Here is a 22,205-nt window from a genome sequence, read left to right as displayed (position 1 = left end):
ACCAGGAAATAACAAATACACGAGGTAAATATTAAATGGCATTATAGCAGGTACACTACATACGGGGATGGTAATGTTAGTTGGTAATATGGTAGTTACAATACACCTTGGGATGGTATTATTAAAATGCCAATATAGCATAAACAATACATATTGGGATGGTAATATCAAAATGCCAATACAGCATTTACAATACACTTTGAGATGGTAATATTAAATGGTAACATAGTATTTACAATATACATTGAGATGGTAATATTAAAATGGATATGTAGGTTTGCAATACACATTGAATGGCAATAATAATAATTGAAATGGCAATATAGCATTTACAATACACATTGAAAAGGTAATATTGAAAATGGAAATAGCAATATGGAATTGACAATACACATTGGAAAAGTAATATTAAAAATGGAAATGGCAATATAGCATTGACAATACACATTGAAAAGGTAATACTAGTAATCTTTTGGTGTTCCAATTTGAAAACTATCACACCTAAAGAACACACCCTATAATTATGCAGTTACTAAAGTCAATGGAAATGAATAATTATTCTATTTCACAAAAGTAAAATTTTAATTCATAATACACAATATACATGACTAGAATATGGTCTCGTTTATTTTATGGTTTATATTAGGGTTTAGACTATGGTGAACCTATTGGCTTATTAAGGAGAACGTCTTATCAAATGTATCAAGATAAAATTACATTCAATTGTTTAAGGTATCTTAACACTATTTTCCGAAATACTGGGGGAAAAGTTCTGCACAAGATAGTATTTCGTTCATCCATTTTCTATAATCCTTCCTGTGACCATATTGTTAAAAAAGTGTGATAATGTAATAAACATATATTTTTGTAATTGAATATTGCAATTAAAAAAAATAGAATAGAAGATATTCCTATAGAATATAAATCGGTCAGGATATTGGTTAACGCACGTGCATTTGGAATTTCCAATAAAAGTAACAATAGGGTAATTATGCAGTAGAGACCGCCATTCATTAAGAGTAAAGTGGAATTATATGTGAAATCCTCTCCAGGAATAGCAATGTTTAATTAATACCACACCAAGACTATCCGTTTTGGCTACAACGAATAAAACATGCTGCAAAACTGTTGCATTCCCCGTGTATTCGTAATTAATTCTCCCCGTTAGCTCTGACTAACGTCATCACTATAATCTACTACAATTACGTGTGATGTATTAACTCATGTGCCGTTTATGGTCTGAGCTTCATTAACATAGACTTTTTTTCTACTAACACTGTCAAGGTCTAACTTCATCGTAAAGATCAATTGTTATTCTATTATCAAATGCTAGATTTTTAAAGACTACAAACGACTTATTAGATAACAGTATATTCATTGAATGTTCTTAAAAGACATCACTTTAATTGCTTGTTAACTTTTTATTAAGGAGCTGGTGGTGTGATATAAACGTACGGCTTGTTGGCGGCTTGTTGCTATTACTATTTGCTAAATAACAAGTAGCGTCATTCACAAGAAAGAAAGTCTTATAATTCATCTTCTCCAGGAGTGAGGTGTAACCGGATGAAAAAACAAGAACTATTTACAGACAGTTTACTGTAAGAATGCTTCTTGATTAAAACCTAATTAACAGAACGTTGACACAGCGTATGTCGGTTATCTTAATATTGTAGACTATTGATGTTCAAGGAAGCATTTTATGCGTAATGGTTTTCTTGTCGCTTTTGTTAGATTTGATGTGGCTCCAGATATCCTCCCCGGAGAACACAGACTATTGTCAGCATATACTCCTGGGCACACACATTGGCAGCCCTTATTTTGTAAGCTAGTGATGCCATAGGCATGTACGAGGAAATTATATCAGTGCCAGGATTTTGGTTAACGCTTTACAGGAAATAGCATCAGAGCACTTCAAATAGCACACAGACCGGCACTCAATAAGCCGCGCTTCACCAAAACGTTGTCATGATGTAGATTGCCATGCACGCCTCCTTGCGGGAATAAACTAGATTAAAGCAGATGGAGACTTGGCGGTTGTATTCTGGGCTTATTTTTTGCGTTTTTAAGCGTTACAATTTATATTGACTATCAAAATGAAATTGCTTTAATAAACAATTTCAAATTGACTTGTCATGTTTTATGTTGGGGAACTGCCGTGTTTTAATTATTCCAGCAAGTTTATGTTTGAAAGCGCCGTTGTAGTAACCTCACTCTAACAATAGGTTACATGCTGAATCCTACAGCCAAATTGGGATTAACGCCTGGTTAAAAGGCCAATCAGCGCGTACGCTCCTCTCACAAAGGCAACGCACATTTATAGCTATTTATGATCTTGTTATCAGTGTGGTTGAATCTTTTATGTATTTTACGGAAGCTCAAGTTAGCGATCAATTCTCGCACGTGATCTTCTTCCAGTAACCATTCATTATGGTCCTATCAAGCTTGTATTTACACTAATCGCAGAAAAAATCATTAGGTTGAAAAACAAATAATCTACATATATAAGTTAAACTACCATATTGTCAATGAAACGTGTATTTAGCCTTGATAAGTTTTCTTTAAAATTGGAAATGTCAAATCTGTGATATACAACATCTTACAAGTATGGCGTCAGGATATTACGCCAGATAGTGTTTTTATTACACCCATAGCAATGAAAGTGTCAAATATACTGGCTACATATCTTATCTTAATTGAAAATGGTTTATTAACTATAAAACGTGCACTACAATGTTAACTGTGCTATCTAATAGTTTTCCTACGGCATGCCTTGTGTCCATTTCCCCATACTCCCAGTATTATACCTGTTTGTGTAATAATATATGTATACTACGTGTTTGTCTTCTCACGTACCGACCTGTGTGTACATTGGCCTATCGATCGGTTGTTTCCTATACTTGTAATCCACAAACCTAGGAATTTAAAATTAATAACCCTTGGAAAACGTTTCATAACCCCTTGAATTCGAAATTCACAACCCCGGGAATACGAAATTCACAACCCATGGAATATGAAATTCACAACCCCGGGAATACGAAATTAACAACTATGGCAATACGAAATTCACAGCCCCGGGAATACAAAATTCACAAATCCAGGAATACGAAATTAACAACCTCGGGAATACGAAATTCACAACACCAAGAATACGGAATTCACAACCACCCTAGGAATATGAAATTAACAACTCCAGGAATATGAAATTCACAACACCGAGAATACGAAATTCACAACAGGAATACGAAATTAACAACCCCGAGAATACGAAATTCACAAATATGGATGTTAGTAATTTACAACCCAGGAATACGAAATTATCGATTATAGGTGAAGGAAATTCACAACCCCGGGAATACGAAATTATCGATTATGGGTGAAGGAAATTCACAACCCCGGGAATACGAAACTATCGATAATGGGTGAAGGAAATTCACAACCCCGGAAATACAAAATTATCGATTATGAGTGAAGGGAATTCACAACCCCGGGAATACGAAATTATCGATTATGGGTGAAGGAAATTCACAACCCCGGGAATACGAAATTATCGATTATGGGTGAAGGAAATTCACAACCCCGGAAATACGAAATTATCGATTATGAGTGAAGGAAATTCACAACCCCGGGAAAACGAAATTATCGATTATGGGTGAAGGAAATTCACAACCCCGGGAATACGAAATTATCGATTATGAGTGAAGGAAATTCACAACCCCGGGAAAACGAAATTATCGATTATGGGTGAAGGAAATTCACAACCCCGGGAATACGAAATTATCGATTATGGGTGAAGGAAATTCACAACCCCGGGAATACGAAATTATCGATTATGGGCGAAGGAAATTCACAACCCCGGGAATACGAAATTATCGATTATGGGTGAAGGAAATTCACAGCCCCGGGAATACGAAATTATCGATTATGGGTGAAGGAAATTCACAACCCCGGGAATACGAAATTATCGATTATGGGCGAAGGAAATTCACAACCCCGGGAATACGAAATGGAACCAATGAAGCATCTGAATTGCTTTTTCGATTTAGAGAACTGATTGGTTGATACGATTATTCAACATCTCCGTTAATAATTCCGGTCGGTAGCGATAGAAATCTGCCGATACCTAGAGATGGCACAACATTTACTTTCCATACAATAATGGATTTCATATGATTGTCTTCTGCTATGACACTTGCTTTATCATTGCCAATTCCGTGCCAGTTATGAGGCAAACTACATTAATATGTATGTGTTGTAAATATCTTCGATACCGTCAATATGCACACCAGAGCTATCATAATAATATTCAATTCAATTAGTGGGTTACCCTACCTTCCTTCCCTTGGGATATCGCTCCAGTGAGTAAACCATACTATATAAGCGGAAACCAATATGTTTGTTCCCAAAGAAAATTGAATGTTACACGTCATAGATTAACCATTTAAAACAGTTACGGCTGTTCTAGGGTTGTTTTACTAGATATCTTTAGCAGTAGGTCTGCGATGTTTAGAGCTTAATGCACTTGTAGTTATTTTAGAATTCTAAAAATAATGACATTTTGTACAGTTCCGGCGAGTTGAATTAAATCCAAAACGCCAGTGGCGATGCAGGTGATTACTCGTATTGCTTATGTATTTTGTTTTCTTGTGCACTGTATGTAAATATTGCACATTTGAGATAATGTAAAATGGAATAGCTTTGAGATTATATCGTTCCGAGCAAAAACAATCACAATAAACGAAAAAGACTTTAAATAAAATAGAAAATAACTTTGGAGATAAAAAAATAAAATGTTACAAACTTGAGTGTTTTACAATATACCAACAACTGACATTTTCTTCGTGAGTGATTCGATATTCCCCAGTCCATAGTCTTTTGCGTTTACTTTGAGGTGTGAAAGCGTTACAACACTTCTTGACAGTAACACACGTGGAAAGCAATATTTGTAAATAAACAATGGGATAAAGGATGTTTCAAGTTAAAGTATTTTTCGTACTTTTTCATTAATTTAGGTGAATAAATATATTGATATTGAATATAATACGTGTATGACAGAACATTTAAAAAAAATTCAGACAAAACACAGTTCATAAATTAATAATGGTTGCGACATTGTCCTCTCGCGAGGTTGTGACATTGTCCTCTCGCGAGGTTGTGACATTGTCCTCTCGCGAGGTTGTGACATTGTCCTCTCGTGAGGTTGTGACATTGTCCTCTCGCGAGGTTGTGACATTGTCCTCTTGCGAGGTTGTGACATTGTCCTCTTGCGAGGTTGTGACATTGTCATCTCGCGAGGTTGTGACATTGTCCTCTTGCGAGGTTGTGACATTGTCTCTCGCGAGGTTGTGACATTGTCCTCTTGCGAGGTTGTGACATTGTCTCTCGCGAGGTTGTGACATGTCCTCTTCGCAGGTTGTGACATTGTCCTCTCGCGAGGTTGTGACATTGTCCTCTCGCGAGGTTGTGACATTGTCTCTCGCGAGGTTGTGACATTGTCCTATCGCGAGGTTGTGACATTGTCCTCTCGCGAGGTTGTGACATTGTCTCTCGCGAGGTTGTGACATTGTCCTATCGCAAGGTTGTGACATTGTCCTCTCGCGAGGTTGTGACATTGTCCTCTCGCGAGGTTGTGACATATTGTCCTCTCGCGAGGTTGTGACATTGTCTCTCGCGAGGTTGTGACATTGTCCTATCGCGAAGGTTGATGACATTATCCTCTCGCAATGTTGTAACATTGGCCTCTCGTAGGAGGGCTTTTTCTCGTCATGCATCTTTCTCCACATTCATTTTACTTTCACGCATTATACTTTTACATTGATATCATTTCGGTGTTCTATACGCTCTTCCGTTTTCTCTTATTCTTCCACACGCTTTGTTTCACATAATATTTGTACAGAATGTGAATCGTTTGATCTTTTTTTTATAGTTTCGAGATAATTCTTACTGCAAATGAAAAAAGACGGAAGTAGTGTTTTAAACGAAATAATTGTAATTGTTCCAGCATCTTAGATGGCAGGGTTGGGAACCTTGAAATTATCCCTCTTACATTATAAAATAGCACCTCGGCGGGAGGCCTCTTTCTCATCTTGCACTATTTTCACTTTCATTTCTTCTCGTTTACCCCTTACATAACTTATACTCCATTCTCATTTAAGTGATTTAATAACAACAGGCAATGAACTGTTTATTGATACAATGTAAAATATAGTGTTCGGTCAAGTTATTAGTTGAAAACTATAATGTTTTGGTTTTTTTTGCATGAAAAGCAGCGATTTGACGCTATATTTTCATCGATATTAGCACACAAGTAAAGGTAACCGCTTCTACATAAACAAACAATGAATATCAACATGTAAACAAAATCGCAATTCAAAGTCAAAATCGATAAAATGAGTGCCATATTTGAATTAACCCATATCTTCCGGAAGGGGTAGCGTCTTCTGCATCATTGACGAAACATGTCATACAAATTTAACAATATTAGTTTAATATGAATGCTTTTAATATCTAGGATTAGCTAATAAAGAATATCATAAACAGTTCTTTTATTGTCATGACCTAATATTGAAGGCTATTGATTGTACCCTATTGTAAGTTTCTCAAGTTGTTCCATGCTTTCGTCAGCTGTGTTTAATAATAAAAATATACCTCAAATTCTCAGTTTGCCGGGTTTTTTTTACAGTTGCTCTCATAGAATAATGCCTTTGAGATGTTAAACAAATCAGCTTTGAAAAATATCATTAATTATACTCATACACAGTTAAAGATAAATTAAGAACATGCCGTGCAATATATTCATTGACCCTGTTCTATATATAACTGCCACATAACGTTACATAAAATAAAAAAAACTATCAGGAATATCATTTCGCTTTGTGTATATAGCCTTTTTGTCTATCGGTCGTAATTCACGCTTCAGTAATTCGGAATGCATTAGCACTATTTACGTAAAACAGACAAATCCGGTATGACAATGTGAATATAAGGGTAATCAATTACACTGCTGACAAAGGCTAATTATAGCTGGGAAAAGGCACATGTACACAACACGACTTGGTGTAGGGTATACCAGTATCACTTCAAACCAGTTTGTGTATTCTATTGACCTGGGTTGCTGCAGAGGTAACAGATTAAGTGAAACAACGTGTCTACATGTTATCTTAACTCTACACTAGATTATATATTGAGGATGGTTTGTCTTTCGAAAGAAACAAATATACAAACAATTTATATATCATTCTATTAAAAAAAATCATTGAAATTTATCTTAATTCCACACTGCGTTTGATCTCCAGGAATTTGAGAGTTATTGAAAACAGTATGATCGTTTTTGTTTTCGTATCTCATATTTTACGGGGTTAACCTTATTGCATCGATCAAGAATTACGATATTAGAATCTAGAGATCAAGAATATTGTATGGATATTAAGAAAACTATTAAATCTGTTGCAGATTCTGTATTTTATTTCGTTTTATTTCATGAAGTTGTTTACACAAAACTCCGATAACTTGTTATTGCATAGTAAACATGCCGGGCTGTACTTGCTTGTTAGATATACGTTTAAGTAAGCACTGGAGATAAAACAGAGATAAAATTAGCTCTTTGTTATTCTCACAGTAGTCAATAGTGTGAGTTACATTAGGCATCACTGCTGGGTATACAATTGTTGTGGTAACTATGGTGACCATTTTATCACAAAGTATACCTGTTAAACAATAATCTGATGCGTAGTTTTGACCTTTGACCTGGTTTTGAATGTGACATTACTTTTAGTGAAAACAGGCCTTAAAACAAGCAATACTAATAAGTTTGTATAAAAAGAAATCTTGCATGGTCGCAACATAATACGAAATCCATTAAGAGCGTTTAATGATATGATATATAACGAGTCACGAGTCTTAAGGCGAGTGATATATGGAATTATGTATCACGTCTAATCAATTTCACTTTACATTGACACAAATTCAATATTCTATTGATACTATAACTCTAATTCATCAGCAGATTATATGATTTCATAAAAGAATTTATACACATACAGTACATTTTTTTCTACCAATATAGTCCTGTGATGTCATTTATTCATGACGTCACAATAGTTGCTTAAGAAATTAATGACTACAGTTGTAGATACAAACATCATATTATATTACAAGTTTTTTTAATAGTTATGTTATTTCTTTTTGTATGGCAGTTACCAATAAATCTGAATAAAAGAAGGGTTGTTTTATTATTTTGGTGCACATGAACATTGACAGTGTTAAACTGTACTTTAAGCTATTTATTAATAAGAACATTAATAGTTCCATTGGGTATTCTGGGGTTTATTTTTTTTAGCTTTATTTGATTTTTCAATAATTAAAATGACAAAATTAGCCAGCAGGCTTGTTTAATAATGCTGTTTGATTTGATTAATAGACTCATTTCCGGTTTCATAATACCGGAAATTCATAAACGCAAGGGTATTGAATCATGTCCTTCGCTGCTGCCCCAATTCGATAAAACATCAAATAAAATGCAGGCACTTTCTTAGAGAAAACCTGGAAACAGATTGTCAGCATTGCGGGGGAAAAGTACTTCTTTGATAATTCTAAAAGAACAGTGAAAAGACTTCCAAAAATATGAAATATCCCACAATTGAACACTAGCAAAGGGGAATTATATTTCTCCTTTAACACAATATAAATGTTTAGAGAGAAAGCAATATGGAACATTCCATATTGAACACATTATATACACATCAATATAAACTATTCCATATTAAACGCTATATCTGATGAAATAAATCAATATGGAACATTCCATATTAAACACATTATATACACATCAATATAAACTATTCCATATTAAACGCTATATCTGATGAAATAAATCAATATGGAACATTCCATATTAAACACATTATATACACATCAATATGAACTATTCCATATTAAAAGCTGTTTTGATGACAATATGGCATTGTCCATATTGAACACTATATAAACAGCAATACTTAATTATCCTTATATGAAATACTACAACAGTATTAGGAAGTATGACATATGCATTTAAAGATATTTCACTTCGAACAATATATATGTATCGAGCATTACGAAATATTGCATCTTAAATAATCTTTATATATACACACAACAATATCCGCCTGGAGTGATCTTTATCAACACAAAAGTATTCGTTATATGCATCTGTGGAAACTAATCGATGGCAAACATCAATTCAGCTAGTTGTTTTGTGCACTGCACGTGATATCATTCTGTATCATATAGTAAATATCATTCTATATTATTATAGTACATATCATTCTCACATAATCATTATAGTACATATTCTCACATAATCATTATAGTAAACATCATTCTCACACAATCATTATAGTAAATATCATCCTATATTATATAGTAAATATCATTCTCATATAATCATTAAAGTAAATGTCTTTCTAAATCATATAGTAATTATCATTATATATCATATAGTAAATGTCACTTTATACCAAAATAAATTTAGTGAAACGTAGATTTTTGTTGTTTCTGAGTGTACAATTCGATCTGTTTTGAGAAAACAGCAGTGTTGTTTACAAGAGGCTATCATTAAATAGGACCTTAATAAAACACTTATGCTGAATTAATAATATAATATAATATGGAAATGTAAGTACCTGCATGTGGTATCTCATAGATTTGTTGACATAGACATTTGTAATGCATGATGGCATTAAGGAAAAACAGGAACATTAAGGGAAAGGTTGAGATTGAAACACATGACACTTTCTCACGTAAGCACATACAATTTTTAGTAAACAAGCATGATAAGTCCCCGTGTTAGAAAACAATAAATTTATTAGCATTGTTTACTCTTAACCAACCTATAATACAGTCAAGTCTACTGCGAGGAATAAAAGTCTTGTTATTGTGACGTCATAATGAGATAAACTGGTCACCATAGCAACGTGTTTACCGTTTTTGAAATGTCAAAGGATAGAAATAATGTCGGGTTTTTGCAAGGAGGGACATGATGTACTTCAACTCATGGAATGAGATCTTTAAATAAGATTGGCAGTTCTACGCAATAGGCTAACATCCTCAGTATACATTCCGTTTAATTAAAAACTCATGACGAAACAAGGGAATGCTTATTTTGAGGAGCAACATGGTGCTTTGGCACGTGAGAGCTCTGTTTACTTCTCCATGGTTGGTCAAGGAAAAGAATTGCCTTCATGACATTTAAGAGACAAAACAACAATGTGAATTGCTTGGAAACAACATTAGGTGAGCACATTACGTGGCAATAACAGTAGAACATATATTTGACTTATACTGGTATTCTGTTTGATTTCTTTTGTCTTGAAACAATGGAAATATCTTTCAAATATCTTTTGTCAATACTTGGTTGCCTTGGAGGGTCTCCAAGAATTTTTTTTTTATTATTCTGTTTAACATTAGACTAATTCTTTATAATGAATGATGTGAATAAAGCTGTTTAGATATGAATTTTTAAATAGTTATACACTATTACAATACAAGAGGTATGTATATTGATGTCTCATTTATTTGTCCAGCGCAAACAAGTTAGCTTAATTGTTCGTAAAATATAACTTGTTTCTAATTTCATTTCCTCCAATTACAAATTTCGCTTAAGTTTAATTGTTAAAAACAAAAATGCTTTTAATACAATCATAGAAATCATCGTATTATAACTGCTATTTTATTGGACGATATGGTGAATGTTGTGCTAATCATGTTGAGGTTAATTTTCGTAATATTTGTTGGAAAACACTTAGCCAGATTAATACCTTTCTGGTAAATAGGACACCAAGATGAAATAATGCAATGAAGACCATAATTCAGTTTGTTGCATCAGATTATTCAGTTAGTACTACTTTTCTCTCGTTGATCACATCATCAATTGACCTCAATCAAAGGCCATAATTGTATTACTGTAAGCATATAGATGTCACAAAGTTCAACACCATACAATATACCGCGTCAGATATATGTTTAGTACCGATGAAATAGAAAAGGAAGACATGAATATTAGTGCATAACCTTGATTGTCGACAGATATAGGTCAATTATAAAACCTTGGATTTCTCTGTCATATTTCTGGACTTTTTTGACGAAAGTCCATTCTGCATAGTATGGGGACTGCATGGTTCGATTTTACATGAAAAAAAATACCGTCATTTCTAAGTAAATATTAAAATGTCAAAATTCATTATGAAAATACATGAACACAGTGTCATATGTACCCTTATGTACTATTTCTTCTAAATAAGCGGCCACTCGAGGTTAGTGTATTAGTGTACACTGTATAAGGCGGTCAGTGTTTTATCTAAAGTAGTCTTGTTTTTGTATGTATCTGTGAAGTTAGAACCCTCGCGTGATAACACACATACACAGTTTCTGCTGTCATGTGTGTAATTTCGACTTAAAATCAATAATTTACAACCAGGCGTATTTGTTTGTGAATCGACTGGCTTACAATGCTCTACCATACTATGCTATGGAAGGATATTTGTGTTCAATATATGATTACGGTATCGTGTCATAATGAAATACAGCTATATTTCCTGTGTATTGACTGAGATAATACACGTTCTATAGAATATGGCGGTATCATGTCGCACTGAGCTGCAGCTTCTGCCCATTCTATTGACTGATGTACAGTATTATTGAGTTTTCGGTATATATATATATATATATATCATGGATAGGAGACACTCCACTGATATGTACTATGCAAGCACAATGTGGGAAATGAATGTAAAAAGGGATGACAATGTACCACCATACCACAGAAATGATGACGTTGCAATGCTCGACTGATGTCGATATGCAACATGCCTTATGATGATGACTCTGAACTGTCATAATGTGGCAATGTATCGAGGACTGATGACGTAGCAATGTTATGTTGATAATGTACCACAAAGAGTGTTGATGACGTGACAAAAATGAACGAGATAATTCATGACTCTGTACTACCCTACTGATGAAATTTTACCTCAATAATGATGACGTGGTAATGTTACATTGATAGCAATGTACCACAAAAAGTGCTGATGATGTGACAAAAACGAACGAGATACATTATGACTTTGTATTACCTAAATGATGACATTTTACTTCAAGAGCGATGACTTGGTACTACTAAATTGATGACAATGTACCACAAAAGTGATGATGCAGATAAAAATGTAGGACATAATTCATGCCTGTACTGTCACACCGATGACAATTTGAAAACAATGATGATGAGGTAGGGATATACTGAGGTACTGAGGACAATGTGTGATCATGCTGATGACGATTTTACTTGATGAAGTAAAATGGAAGTGAAAGTAAAGCAATTCAATATATACAGCTGTACTATAACACAAGATTAATTGAACAACATTCTCTTAGAATTTATGCTACGCAATTTCACCTAAGCATATTGATCATTTAAACACACAATTTTTGTAATTAAATAAGCAGTAAAAAGCTAAGCGAGAAAATGTCTTGGCCTCACTTCACATCCAACAAGACATTCAATACCTTTGGTGTTGACGGTATACCACTCGGCAGCCGAAGAATTTCCATTTTTAGGCTTTTATCGATAGGCAATTACATTAACCTTTTGAAATGATGGTAGATGGTCCTGGCGAGAGTTGGGCTTGAGTAGTGGTTCTCCCATGATAACGTAGCAAGGTAGTCATCTCTTCCGCCTAATCTTATCAGGGGGCCCTAAATAGAAATTGCTCCATTTTTTATCCCTGTCGACATTTCCAGAACGAGATGAGACACAATCAAATTATGTAATATCACCTTCATACATGTCCGACTCGCCAGAAGTGTAATGCGATGAGCCTATTGACACATAGGGTCAGTAGCTAAAAGTGGTCACTAGTAACATAGTGAACAATCAGCAAATCTACCGGTATGAAACTGTAGACCGGAACTACAGACTTCCGGTATTTAGATCCATAAACCGGAACTTCAGCCTTCCGTTATATATCTGTAGACCGGAACTACAACCAACCGTTTTATGTCTATAGACCGGAAATACAAACTTCCGGTATATTGATATATAGACCGGAGGTACAACCTACCGTTATACATATAGACCGGAACTACAGACTTCCGGTATTTAGATCCATAAACCGGAACTTCAACCTTCCGTTATATATCTGTAGACCGGAACTACAACCAACCGTTTTATGTCTATAGACCGGAAATACAAACTTCCGGTATATTGATATATAGACCGGAGGTACAACCTACCGTTATACATATAGACCGGAACTACAGACTTCCGGTGTTTAGATCCATAAACCGGAACTTCAACCTTCCGTTATATATCTGTAGATCGGATCTACAACCAACCGTTATATGTCTATAGACCGGAAATACAAACTTCCGGTATATTGATATATAGACCGGAGGTACAACCTACCGTTATACATATAGACCGGAACTATAGACTTCCGGTATATAGATTCATAGACCGGAACTTCAACCTTCCGTTATATATCTGTAGACCGGAAATACAAACTTCCGGTATATAGTTCGATACCGGAACTACAACCTACAGGTATATATCTATAGACCGAAACAATAATCTACCAGCATACATTTATATACCTGAACTACGGACTTCCGGTATATAGATCCATAGACAGAAACGACCTACATGAATATGGAAATGCAACATACCAGTAAATGTCTATCGACCGGAACTACAACCTACCGGTATAAAGCTACATACCGGAACTGCACATATATATAGTCTACCCATCCTATCACAGTACTTATACAATTTTAACATTCGATTCTGCTCTACTTGATTCTACTTGAAAAAATAATGAAGTATTTTCGGAGGTACCTGTCAGGTATGTCACGAAATATACATCCCTTTTGATATATTATTCAATACTAAACATGTCATCAAACTTGAGTCACCTTTGTGTCATAAAACTAGCCTGGCGTGAAAAATTGAGTTTTCCCATGAAAGTGTCTGTATAATGTAGCTGTACAGTATTCATTGTTTTAATGAAATAACATAATCCTTTTGTTGTACAATGCTGATTTCTGATAATCTAAAACATGACGATTTCTTTTTATTTCTGATCAAATTGGCGGTTAATTAATGACAGAAATCTATCAGCACAATTGTTCATCATGAACTATATCTTATTTACTAGTTCACTGGTCAGAAAACGTTAAACATAACTATTCTCTGCAATTCCTTCCTGGAAGACTCAATTCAATCTCAATTCAATCTTAGTCGGGCGCTAACACAATTAACGCAAATTCATACGAAATATATTTTTCCTTAAACTAACATTGGTTGAAGGAAAAGTAATAAACCATATGCTATAAAACATGATATTAGCATTGATATGTTAAATATGGTTCTACAGAGTAGATAAGACAGATATACAATGTCCTTAGAACTGATGACGTAGCATTGTCATATTGATGACTACTGTACTTACCATAAAAGTGCCGATGATGTGACAAACATGAATTACTTAATTCAGGACTCTGTACTACCCGTTTGATGACAGTGTACCTCAAGAATGATGACGTGGTAATGCTATATTGATGACAATGTACCACAAAAGTGTTGATGCTGATAAAATGTACAACATAATTTTGATACAATGAAGACTTTGATATCTTAAGGATAGTTTTAAAGCGTTCATTATACTTGTCGAATTTTCAGTCAAGTTAAAACTCGTCCTTGTGCGATATAAAGTCATACGTATTTGATGCTGTTGGTACATGTATGCCTAGTGGTTCCTATGTCACCACCCTAATTCTCATTCTGTGTATGTGGCTTAACCCGGATTTAACCTAGATTCGCTGGCGTCTTCGACCAAGTAGATGACGCTTACCCTTTCGAAATGTCGTGTCCTATTCTCCTTTTCCTTTTCGAATGCCTCCACGTAGTACATTACATTAATACTTTCGAATTTTGCCCATGTTTTGTGTTGGTTTCGAATTAGAACTACGGTTCATGTTAATGTTGACATTCCTTAATGCCTTTCGATGTGTACATATTTCTATAAGTGCCGGAACAACTCTGGTTTCTTGGCGAGATATATTCTTTTGAATAGTTATTACGCCTTTTGTAACTTTGTTTCCACGGTGTGCAGATGAATTGTGTTTATGTAAATGCCATTTTAACGTAACTTCACAACACGTATTGATGAAATATATTCCTCTACAGTACATTCTTTGTGGTAAGTTTTCGCCACATTATCTTAAATACCTTTCCTTGTTATGATGTCCTCGTGGTTTGCTGATGAAATATATTCCCGTAGATGCCATCCTTTTATAATGCTGACGCGGCGGTTGATGGTACCGACTTTCTCGGTATTGACACTGATTTCCTTTCCCCTCTGTATAGCATACCATATAGTGGTATATTCTAAACCCATGTGACAAAAGGGTTACTCGAGTTCAGGGTCTGACGCGCCGTCCGTCACTTGGCTTTAAATAAGCCACGAGACAAAGACGGCGGAATGGTTGTTGACAAATTGATCAGAAGTTGTCCCTGAGCGTAGACAATTCACGTTTGAGTAATTGAAGGATGTGTGACTCCCTTTGGGGGCAGATGATATGGCCTTAGAGAGGAATTACTGGTAGATATATTACAGATTATCCTCTTAATGAAACTAGACAGATTTTGACTATAATAAATATTAAGTAAACAAGACAAGATATCCAAATATCCAATAAAACGATTTCAAATGGACGAGTCGAAAAAATATTGATTGATTGATTGATTGATTTATTCATGCTTTGTGTTGTCAAATAAATGAGCATCTGGGGCAGATACCATAGGAGAAAGAATTTAAGATTAAATTATCTTTGTTCGAGTACAATTTAGTTTTGAGTTTTAAATAATTTCTCATCGAACCGTATGCCTAGTTATTTTTGTTATCAATTATATAACCTCTTTGCCTACATAGCCCATCACCTGAATGTTTGTATCTTATGACGTTAACCAAGACTAGAGAAACTTCGAAATGCCTAGTTAGATTAGTGTTTGATTTCGTTTCTTCACGATGCCAGTAGTATGCCCATCTTTTTTCACGATCATGAACCTTTTGCGTCATTTACGGGGCAAGTAGATCTAATCATACTATCATAATCGAGTTATCTTGATGTGTGTTTTTATTGGCAAAATAATAGAAACATAAGATTGGACCTCTAGACAGAAATGAACTTGCACGTGTTGTATTTCCCCCCGTAAAACTGGATTAATGGCGGAACTGTTTTATTTTGGATATACAATATATGCACATTTTGAAAAAGACATTTTTGATTAACTACCGCGTGATTCAGTTATTACATTAATATCATTTTCTCATATTAGTATTTCACACTCCTAACAAAATTGGTCACTGCACTGCAACATTTTAAGAAAACATGATCAATTTAGTTTTCAAACATGTTAGCATTACCTTTCTTGTTAGTAGCATCCCAGCCGCCGCGAGTGTTAGGAATTTCTGTTTGATAAGACGCCGTCTTTATGCGTTGTTGCTGGGATATTAGATTCAGAGCTTTCATTTTGCCCAAGCTGCATGAAATGCATGAAATGCATGCACCATTATCCATCAGTTTACAAGACTTCTCCGGGAAGATCTTGATCTACAGATCATTAGTATTTGTATCGCTTATACAAATCTCCTCTTTGACCATCAGAAACTGAAGAAACTGTGTCCGTGTTAATGCAAAAACAAAAACTTGCTTGTCATTTGGAGCAGTTTTACTTCTGTTGGAGGACGTATTTACCCAACCTGTGCTGTTGTACTTAATTACATGTGGGCTCAATTGTACAATTAGTGATTGGGAAAATCACAGTTTAACATCAATTTCAAAATTCTGATAAAATCATTTCTGATTAAGCTAACCTGACAAAATTGTAAGAAATTCTGTAACGCTTGTCAGCCTTACTTCCTGTCTATTTTAGGGAATGCATAAACAGGTTTAGAAGTAGAGGGGGAATGAGATTTTAACAGTGTCTTCGAGTTAAATCAGAGATCATGAAGATTGACTGTATGTATTATTGATCGGAGGTCTATGTCATGGTGCTAATGTCCAATGCTTATCGATAAGAGGTAGCTGAAAGGTACTGCCTGTATTTTTATATTATATTTCAATGAATAAGGATTCCTTAATATTACTCCTACACTTGGTGGTCGGGTTGTATAATGGTAGCACATTTGCCTTTCACCTAGGCGGTGAATAGCGTTGGGTCACCTGTCTTCTGACCATGTGGGTTTTCTTCGGGTACTCAAGTTTCTTCCCACACTTAGAGCCCTCACTGGCTTCCATCCGGGCCAACAAGCGTGATTAATATAAGTTGACATAACTTTGGCAATTTTCATCAAAGATAAATCAAGTATATATATTTTTCCTACACTGTATTACCATAGACCAATACTGGCATTGCGCTAGCAAATCAGTAGTCGTATATTAGTGACGAAATATTCAATTACGTTTTTTTTCGCTTCACAATCATGCTAAACGTGTGTTTGGTTAAGTAATTAGAAAGTAATAACCTTGCAAATAAGTGAGTTTTTATGATGATTACTATTTTTTCTAACAACAAAATGTACAGAAATTGAATGACTTGCAAACAAATACTGTGCTAAAGCTCGGCTAAGAGTAATCCTCGTTCTGTGCTGTCCTAGATCAGTAGATGGACACATTTAATGATTATTGTTGACACAATTCCCTACATTTCCTCTAACGTAGGGCATTAACACGCCAGAACATAATACCAATTGTATGGAGGCGATGAGGCAAACATTGTGTTGAAACCAAATATCATTTTTTCTGAAGGTCATGATGCTGACACCTGTGTGAGGATACAATTCACCTTTTGTATATATGGATATGTCAACTCTTGAATGGAGGGCATAACGCCACCTCTTGAAATGAGGATGTGACGTCACATCTTAAAATGAGGATATGACGTCATGTCTTGTATTGGGAACATCTATAATGTAAAAGACATATAAACTCTTGTATGACGTTATTTCTGTATGGAGATTATAATGCCTGTCGCAACTTGTGTTTGGACATTATCCTATTCTTGAGTGGGGTCACGATGTCACCTGTTGTATGGGGACATGATGCCGCTTATTGTGTAGAGAATATGATGTCAATCCATATATCGGGACATAATGACACTTCTTGCGTGGGAAATATGATGCCAGTCCTTGTATGGGATCAAAATGGCACTTCTTACAGTGTGGGCACGATGCCAGTTTTGGTATCGGAACATGATGGCGCCATTTGTGGTGAAGCACGAACCCAGCTCTTGTTTGGGGATCATGGCGCCCCTTGTGGAGAGTATGATGCTGTATCGTGCATGTTGGCTTGATACCACTTCTTGTGTTGGGGCCTGAAGCCGCTTACTGTGTTGGGACCTGATATCACTGCTTCTTTTGTTGGGGCTTGATGCTACTTCTCGTGTCATAGCATGATGCCACTTTTTGTATGCGAGGCATATTCTCTCGTTTATAGAGAATATGATTTCGCCTCTTGTTTATTTTATGTCGCATTGCTCACACTGGATACTTTTATAGGATTATTCAGGGCACCTTCTCAGTCAGAATATACTCGTCCACAATTACACAAGTCATTTTAATTAACCATTTATTCATAAAGACAGGGAAACGTTTATACAACATCGTATACCAGGTACGTTATATCAAATATCAAAACTGCTCGGCCGAATAATTTATCCACTGTCAGCACGTGTTCATGAGCGGTAATGTATAAATAAACATAAAGCATAGAACATCGGGGAAAAGGATGCATAATTTAGAGTTTTATGTAAAAAGTGATAGACTATACAAGTGTAGACACTGTTGTAGATGATAAATTTGATTATATCAATCTAATATAAAACATTTTGATGTTAAGACATATAGTTATTAAAGCAACATAAATTTTAATGAGAAAATATTACTTTTATTATTGACCAATCAGAACGATAGTTTCTATTCATTGCATGAAACATATTTCCGGTTCATAGGAAGATTAAGAAACGGTAGATGGATAGTTAATGTACGACCACACTATTGTGTTAACAAAACTACACAATTGATTACAAGCCCAAGCAGATACTGTCGACATATGGTTATATATGTTTTCAACTTCAAGTGCATTGCCAGTTGAGCGGAATGGGTAAATGGCGCGTTCACAGTATTTGCCGCTGAAAACAATATACAGTATATACACCAAAACATAATTAAGCAGAAGGCTTTTAATGTGAAAAGCGCACAAAATAAGTTAACCGCCAAAATGTGTAAATTAATATTGCTTACAGAAAAAGACTGAATGGCATAGCTATTAGCGTTCAAACAGCGTACATTTTTTGGCCTGACGTCATTATAGTATGCCACGAATTTGTACGCTTTTATTGAAACATATATCACAATTTATTTGATGGAGTGACATTTTGTCCCATTGCATACACTATAAAATATGATGAATATATATCATTAATACGTTCCAATCGAATATCAACTTTTGAATCCTATAATAGAATGTAGCGATATATTCTACCTATGCCTCACCTCACACTCCTGATATGTATCTGTCATACACAATATATATGTAAAAGATAAATGCAAAACCGCTGAATATCATCAATTTATTACAAATATGCTCGACTAAAGGAAAATTATATATATCAGCAAAAATGATTTGGTTTCAATTTGTGTTATACAGCATCATGTAGCGGTAGTTTACTGACCCTAGCTGCTATTGATCTATATGTGATAAGTAATCGTTGACCTTTCGTCATTACAGTTATGGTGATATGGTGCCCAAGACCATAGCCGGTAAGGTAGTAGGAGGTGTGTGCTCATTGAGTGGAGTTCTTGTTATCGCCTTACCTGTTCCCGTTATCGTATCTAACTTTAGCAGAATCTACCATCAAAACCAGCGAGCCGACAAACGCAAAGCACAAAAGGTAAGTCAACACTGCATACAAGAATTCAAGTTGTTTACCATTTCTAAGATCAATGAAGTACAGCAATGTTTCTGGATTTGTCTTTGTGCTGGAACTTTGGTATTAGATTTTAACTTACCTTGACATAAGTGCGTATAGGTCAACGACCAAAAGTCAATGATCTATCGACGAATTGACAGATTGGAATACTATGAAATACGCACCAAATCTAGAACGACCGATCTCTAAGGTAGTCTGGTAGGAAGTGTTCCAGAGAGAAGACAATCCATTGTCTTTCAAAGGAAATCGTTCTTCACTGATGTGGGCCGATTGGTCCCTAAAGAGAAAGTAATGTTAATATTTTTAACAAAAACTATTCCTTAAGTATGAATAAAGAGAATTTAACTTAATTTAGTATGGATCATCCTCAGACCGATACAATTAATGTTTTATAAATAAACGGCGGTGTCCCTTTGGGGAAAAACAGGATACAATTATTCTAATTCCCGTGTATGCATGTATGGGTTTTAACTTAATTCAACAAAGAGCATTCCTAGGAAGGTTCAAAATACACACGTTGCTGAATAGCATTTAACAAAGAATTCGAAAAGATACAGCAAAACAAACCAGCTACATACAGCGTTCTTATAGAAATGTTCAGTAATGTTAACGGTCTAAAAGTTGCAAGACACCTAAAAAAGTAAATCTGCATAAATACAGGTAAACCTATGTAAGGAGATGTGCACACACTCATTCCTGTAACATTGGAAAATTTCAAAAGACAGAGCAATCAGGGATATAAAAGTTTGCCAAAAGGATGTCTTGGCCAGGAGCAATCGGTACGATTCTTCTTGGCCCAAGTTTCCTCTGACTCTGACATCATATGTCTGGTGTAGGGGCCCTACACCAGACATGGTATCAAGGCCAGAGGAAACTCGGGCAAGATTATTTGTGGCAAACTTTTCTATAGTTTTACGCTAAAGTCAAACAATTAGACCTTTTCTTGTGTTATTGCTTTGTTATCTATTAGACCGATTCTGAACACTAGCTTCTTCGATTTACATGTCGTAGTTGATTCGGTATCCGATGTCGAATGCTTACAGACGTACTCAGAACACTGGTTTAAGTCCATATTTGGATATTTATTTCCAGTAAATATGGTGGTTTCCGTGTCACAATAACGGTCCTTCTCGTTTAGAACGTGTCATTCGAATGTCATTGATGTCACATGAGACGCTTACCCCTTCGGGACATCTGGGTTTATCAAAGGAATCCTTTTAAATATTTCTTTCGTTCGTTTCTTTGATTGGTGATTAGAACTACGGTCGTATTTAAACGACTTCTTTTTTTGTGTTCAATATGGTGTAATTCATTGCATACACACGTGCATGTATTATTCTAATGATTTAAAAAAACCACCGACATACAAACCATTTTATCATTTAAACTCAAAATCGTTTAAACGAGAGCAAAATATCAACAAAAAAGTGGATTTGCATACAGACTATAGTACATAGTACCAGGATAATAAAACCAGATGTTCCGGTAGAGTAAGCGTCTTCTGCTTCAGCAACGATACCCACCATACAAATCTAGGTCAGATCAACGATACCCACCATACAAATCTAGGTCAAATGAACGATACCCACCATACAAATCTAGGTCAAATGAACGATACCCACCATACAAATCTAGGTCAAATGAACGATACCCACCATACAAATCTAGGTTAAATCAACGATACCCACCATTCAAATCTAGGTCAAATCAACGATACCCACCATACAAATCTCGGTCAAATCAACAATACACATCATACAAATCTAGGTCAAATCAACGACACCCACCATACAAATCTATGTCAAATCCGTGCACAAAGAAATAGAATATTTCACAAATTAGATGATGATGTCGACCATTACACTTTTCCTTAGTCTTCAACCTGTAACTCTCGAAACCTTGTGTTATTTTCCCCGTTAGATAATTGGAACAAGGCCTTGAATATCGAATCAACTTGGATATGTTAACACCGTTAGGGGTGGAGAGATGTTACTATCTAGGAACGGAAAATTAACAACTGAGGAATCGAAATCATCATGCTTATCATAGTTTTCAAAAATGTACTATATCGCCGTTCTTGGAAAAGAAAATCTTACATTAAAAGAGAACGAGCGCTTGGAATTAACATTATTTAGGAGCGGATGTTCAAGATTAACCAAAAGATCTGGTGGTTTTCAAAATCCAC

General features: G+C 35.2%; 1 protein-coding gene across 2 annotated transcripts in view; it reads left to right on the top strand.

The window, feature by feature from the left end:
- The window catches only part of LOC117330666 (potassium voltage-gated channel protein Shal-like), a 78,991-nt gene that overhangs the window by 43,623 nt on the left and 13,163 nt on the right, over nt 1-22,205 (top strand). For both annotated transcript variants that reach the window (XM_033889103.1, XM_033889102.1), the window contains exon 2: nt 19,819-19,981. In XM_033889103.1, the coding sequence (XP_033744994.1) occupies nt 19,819-19,981 (163 nt within the window). The remainder of the gene's footprint in view (nt 1-19,818; nt 19,982-22,205) is intronic.

Source organism: Pecten maximus, chromosome 7, assembly GCF_902652985.1.
Source record: "Pecten maximus chromosome 7, xPecMax1.1, whole genome shotgun sequence".
NCBI lineage: Eukaryota > Metazoa > Mollusca > Bivalvia > Pectinida > Pectinidae > Pecten > Pecten maximus.
Note: the sequence above shows the minus strand (reverse complement) of the source record. Positions and strands in the feature narration are given on the sequence as shown.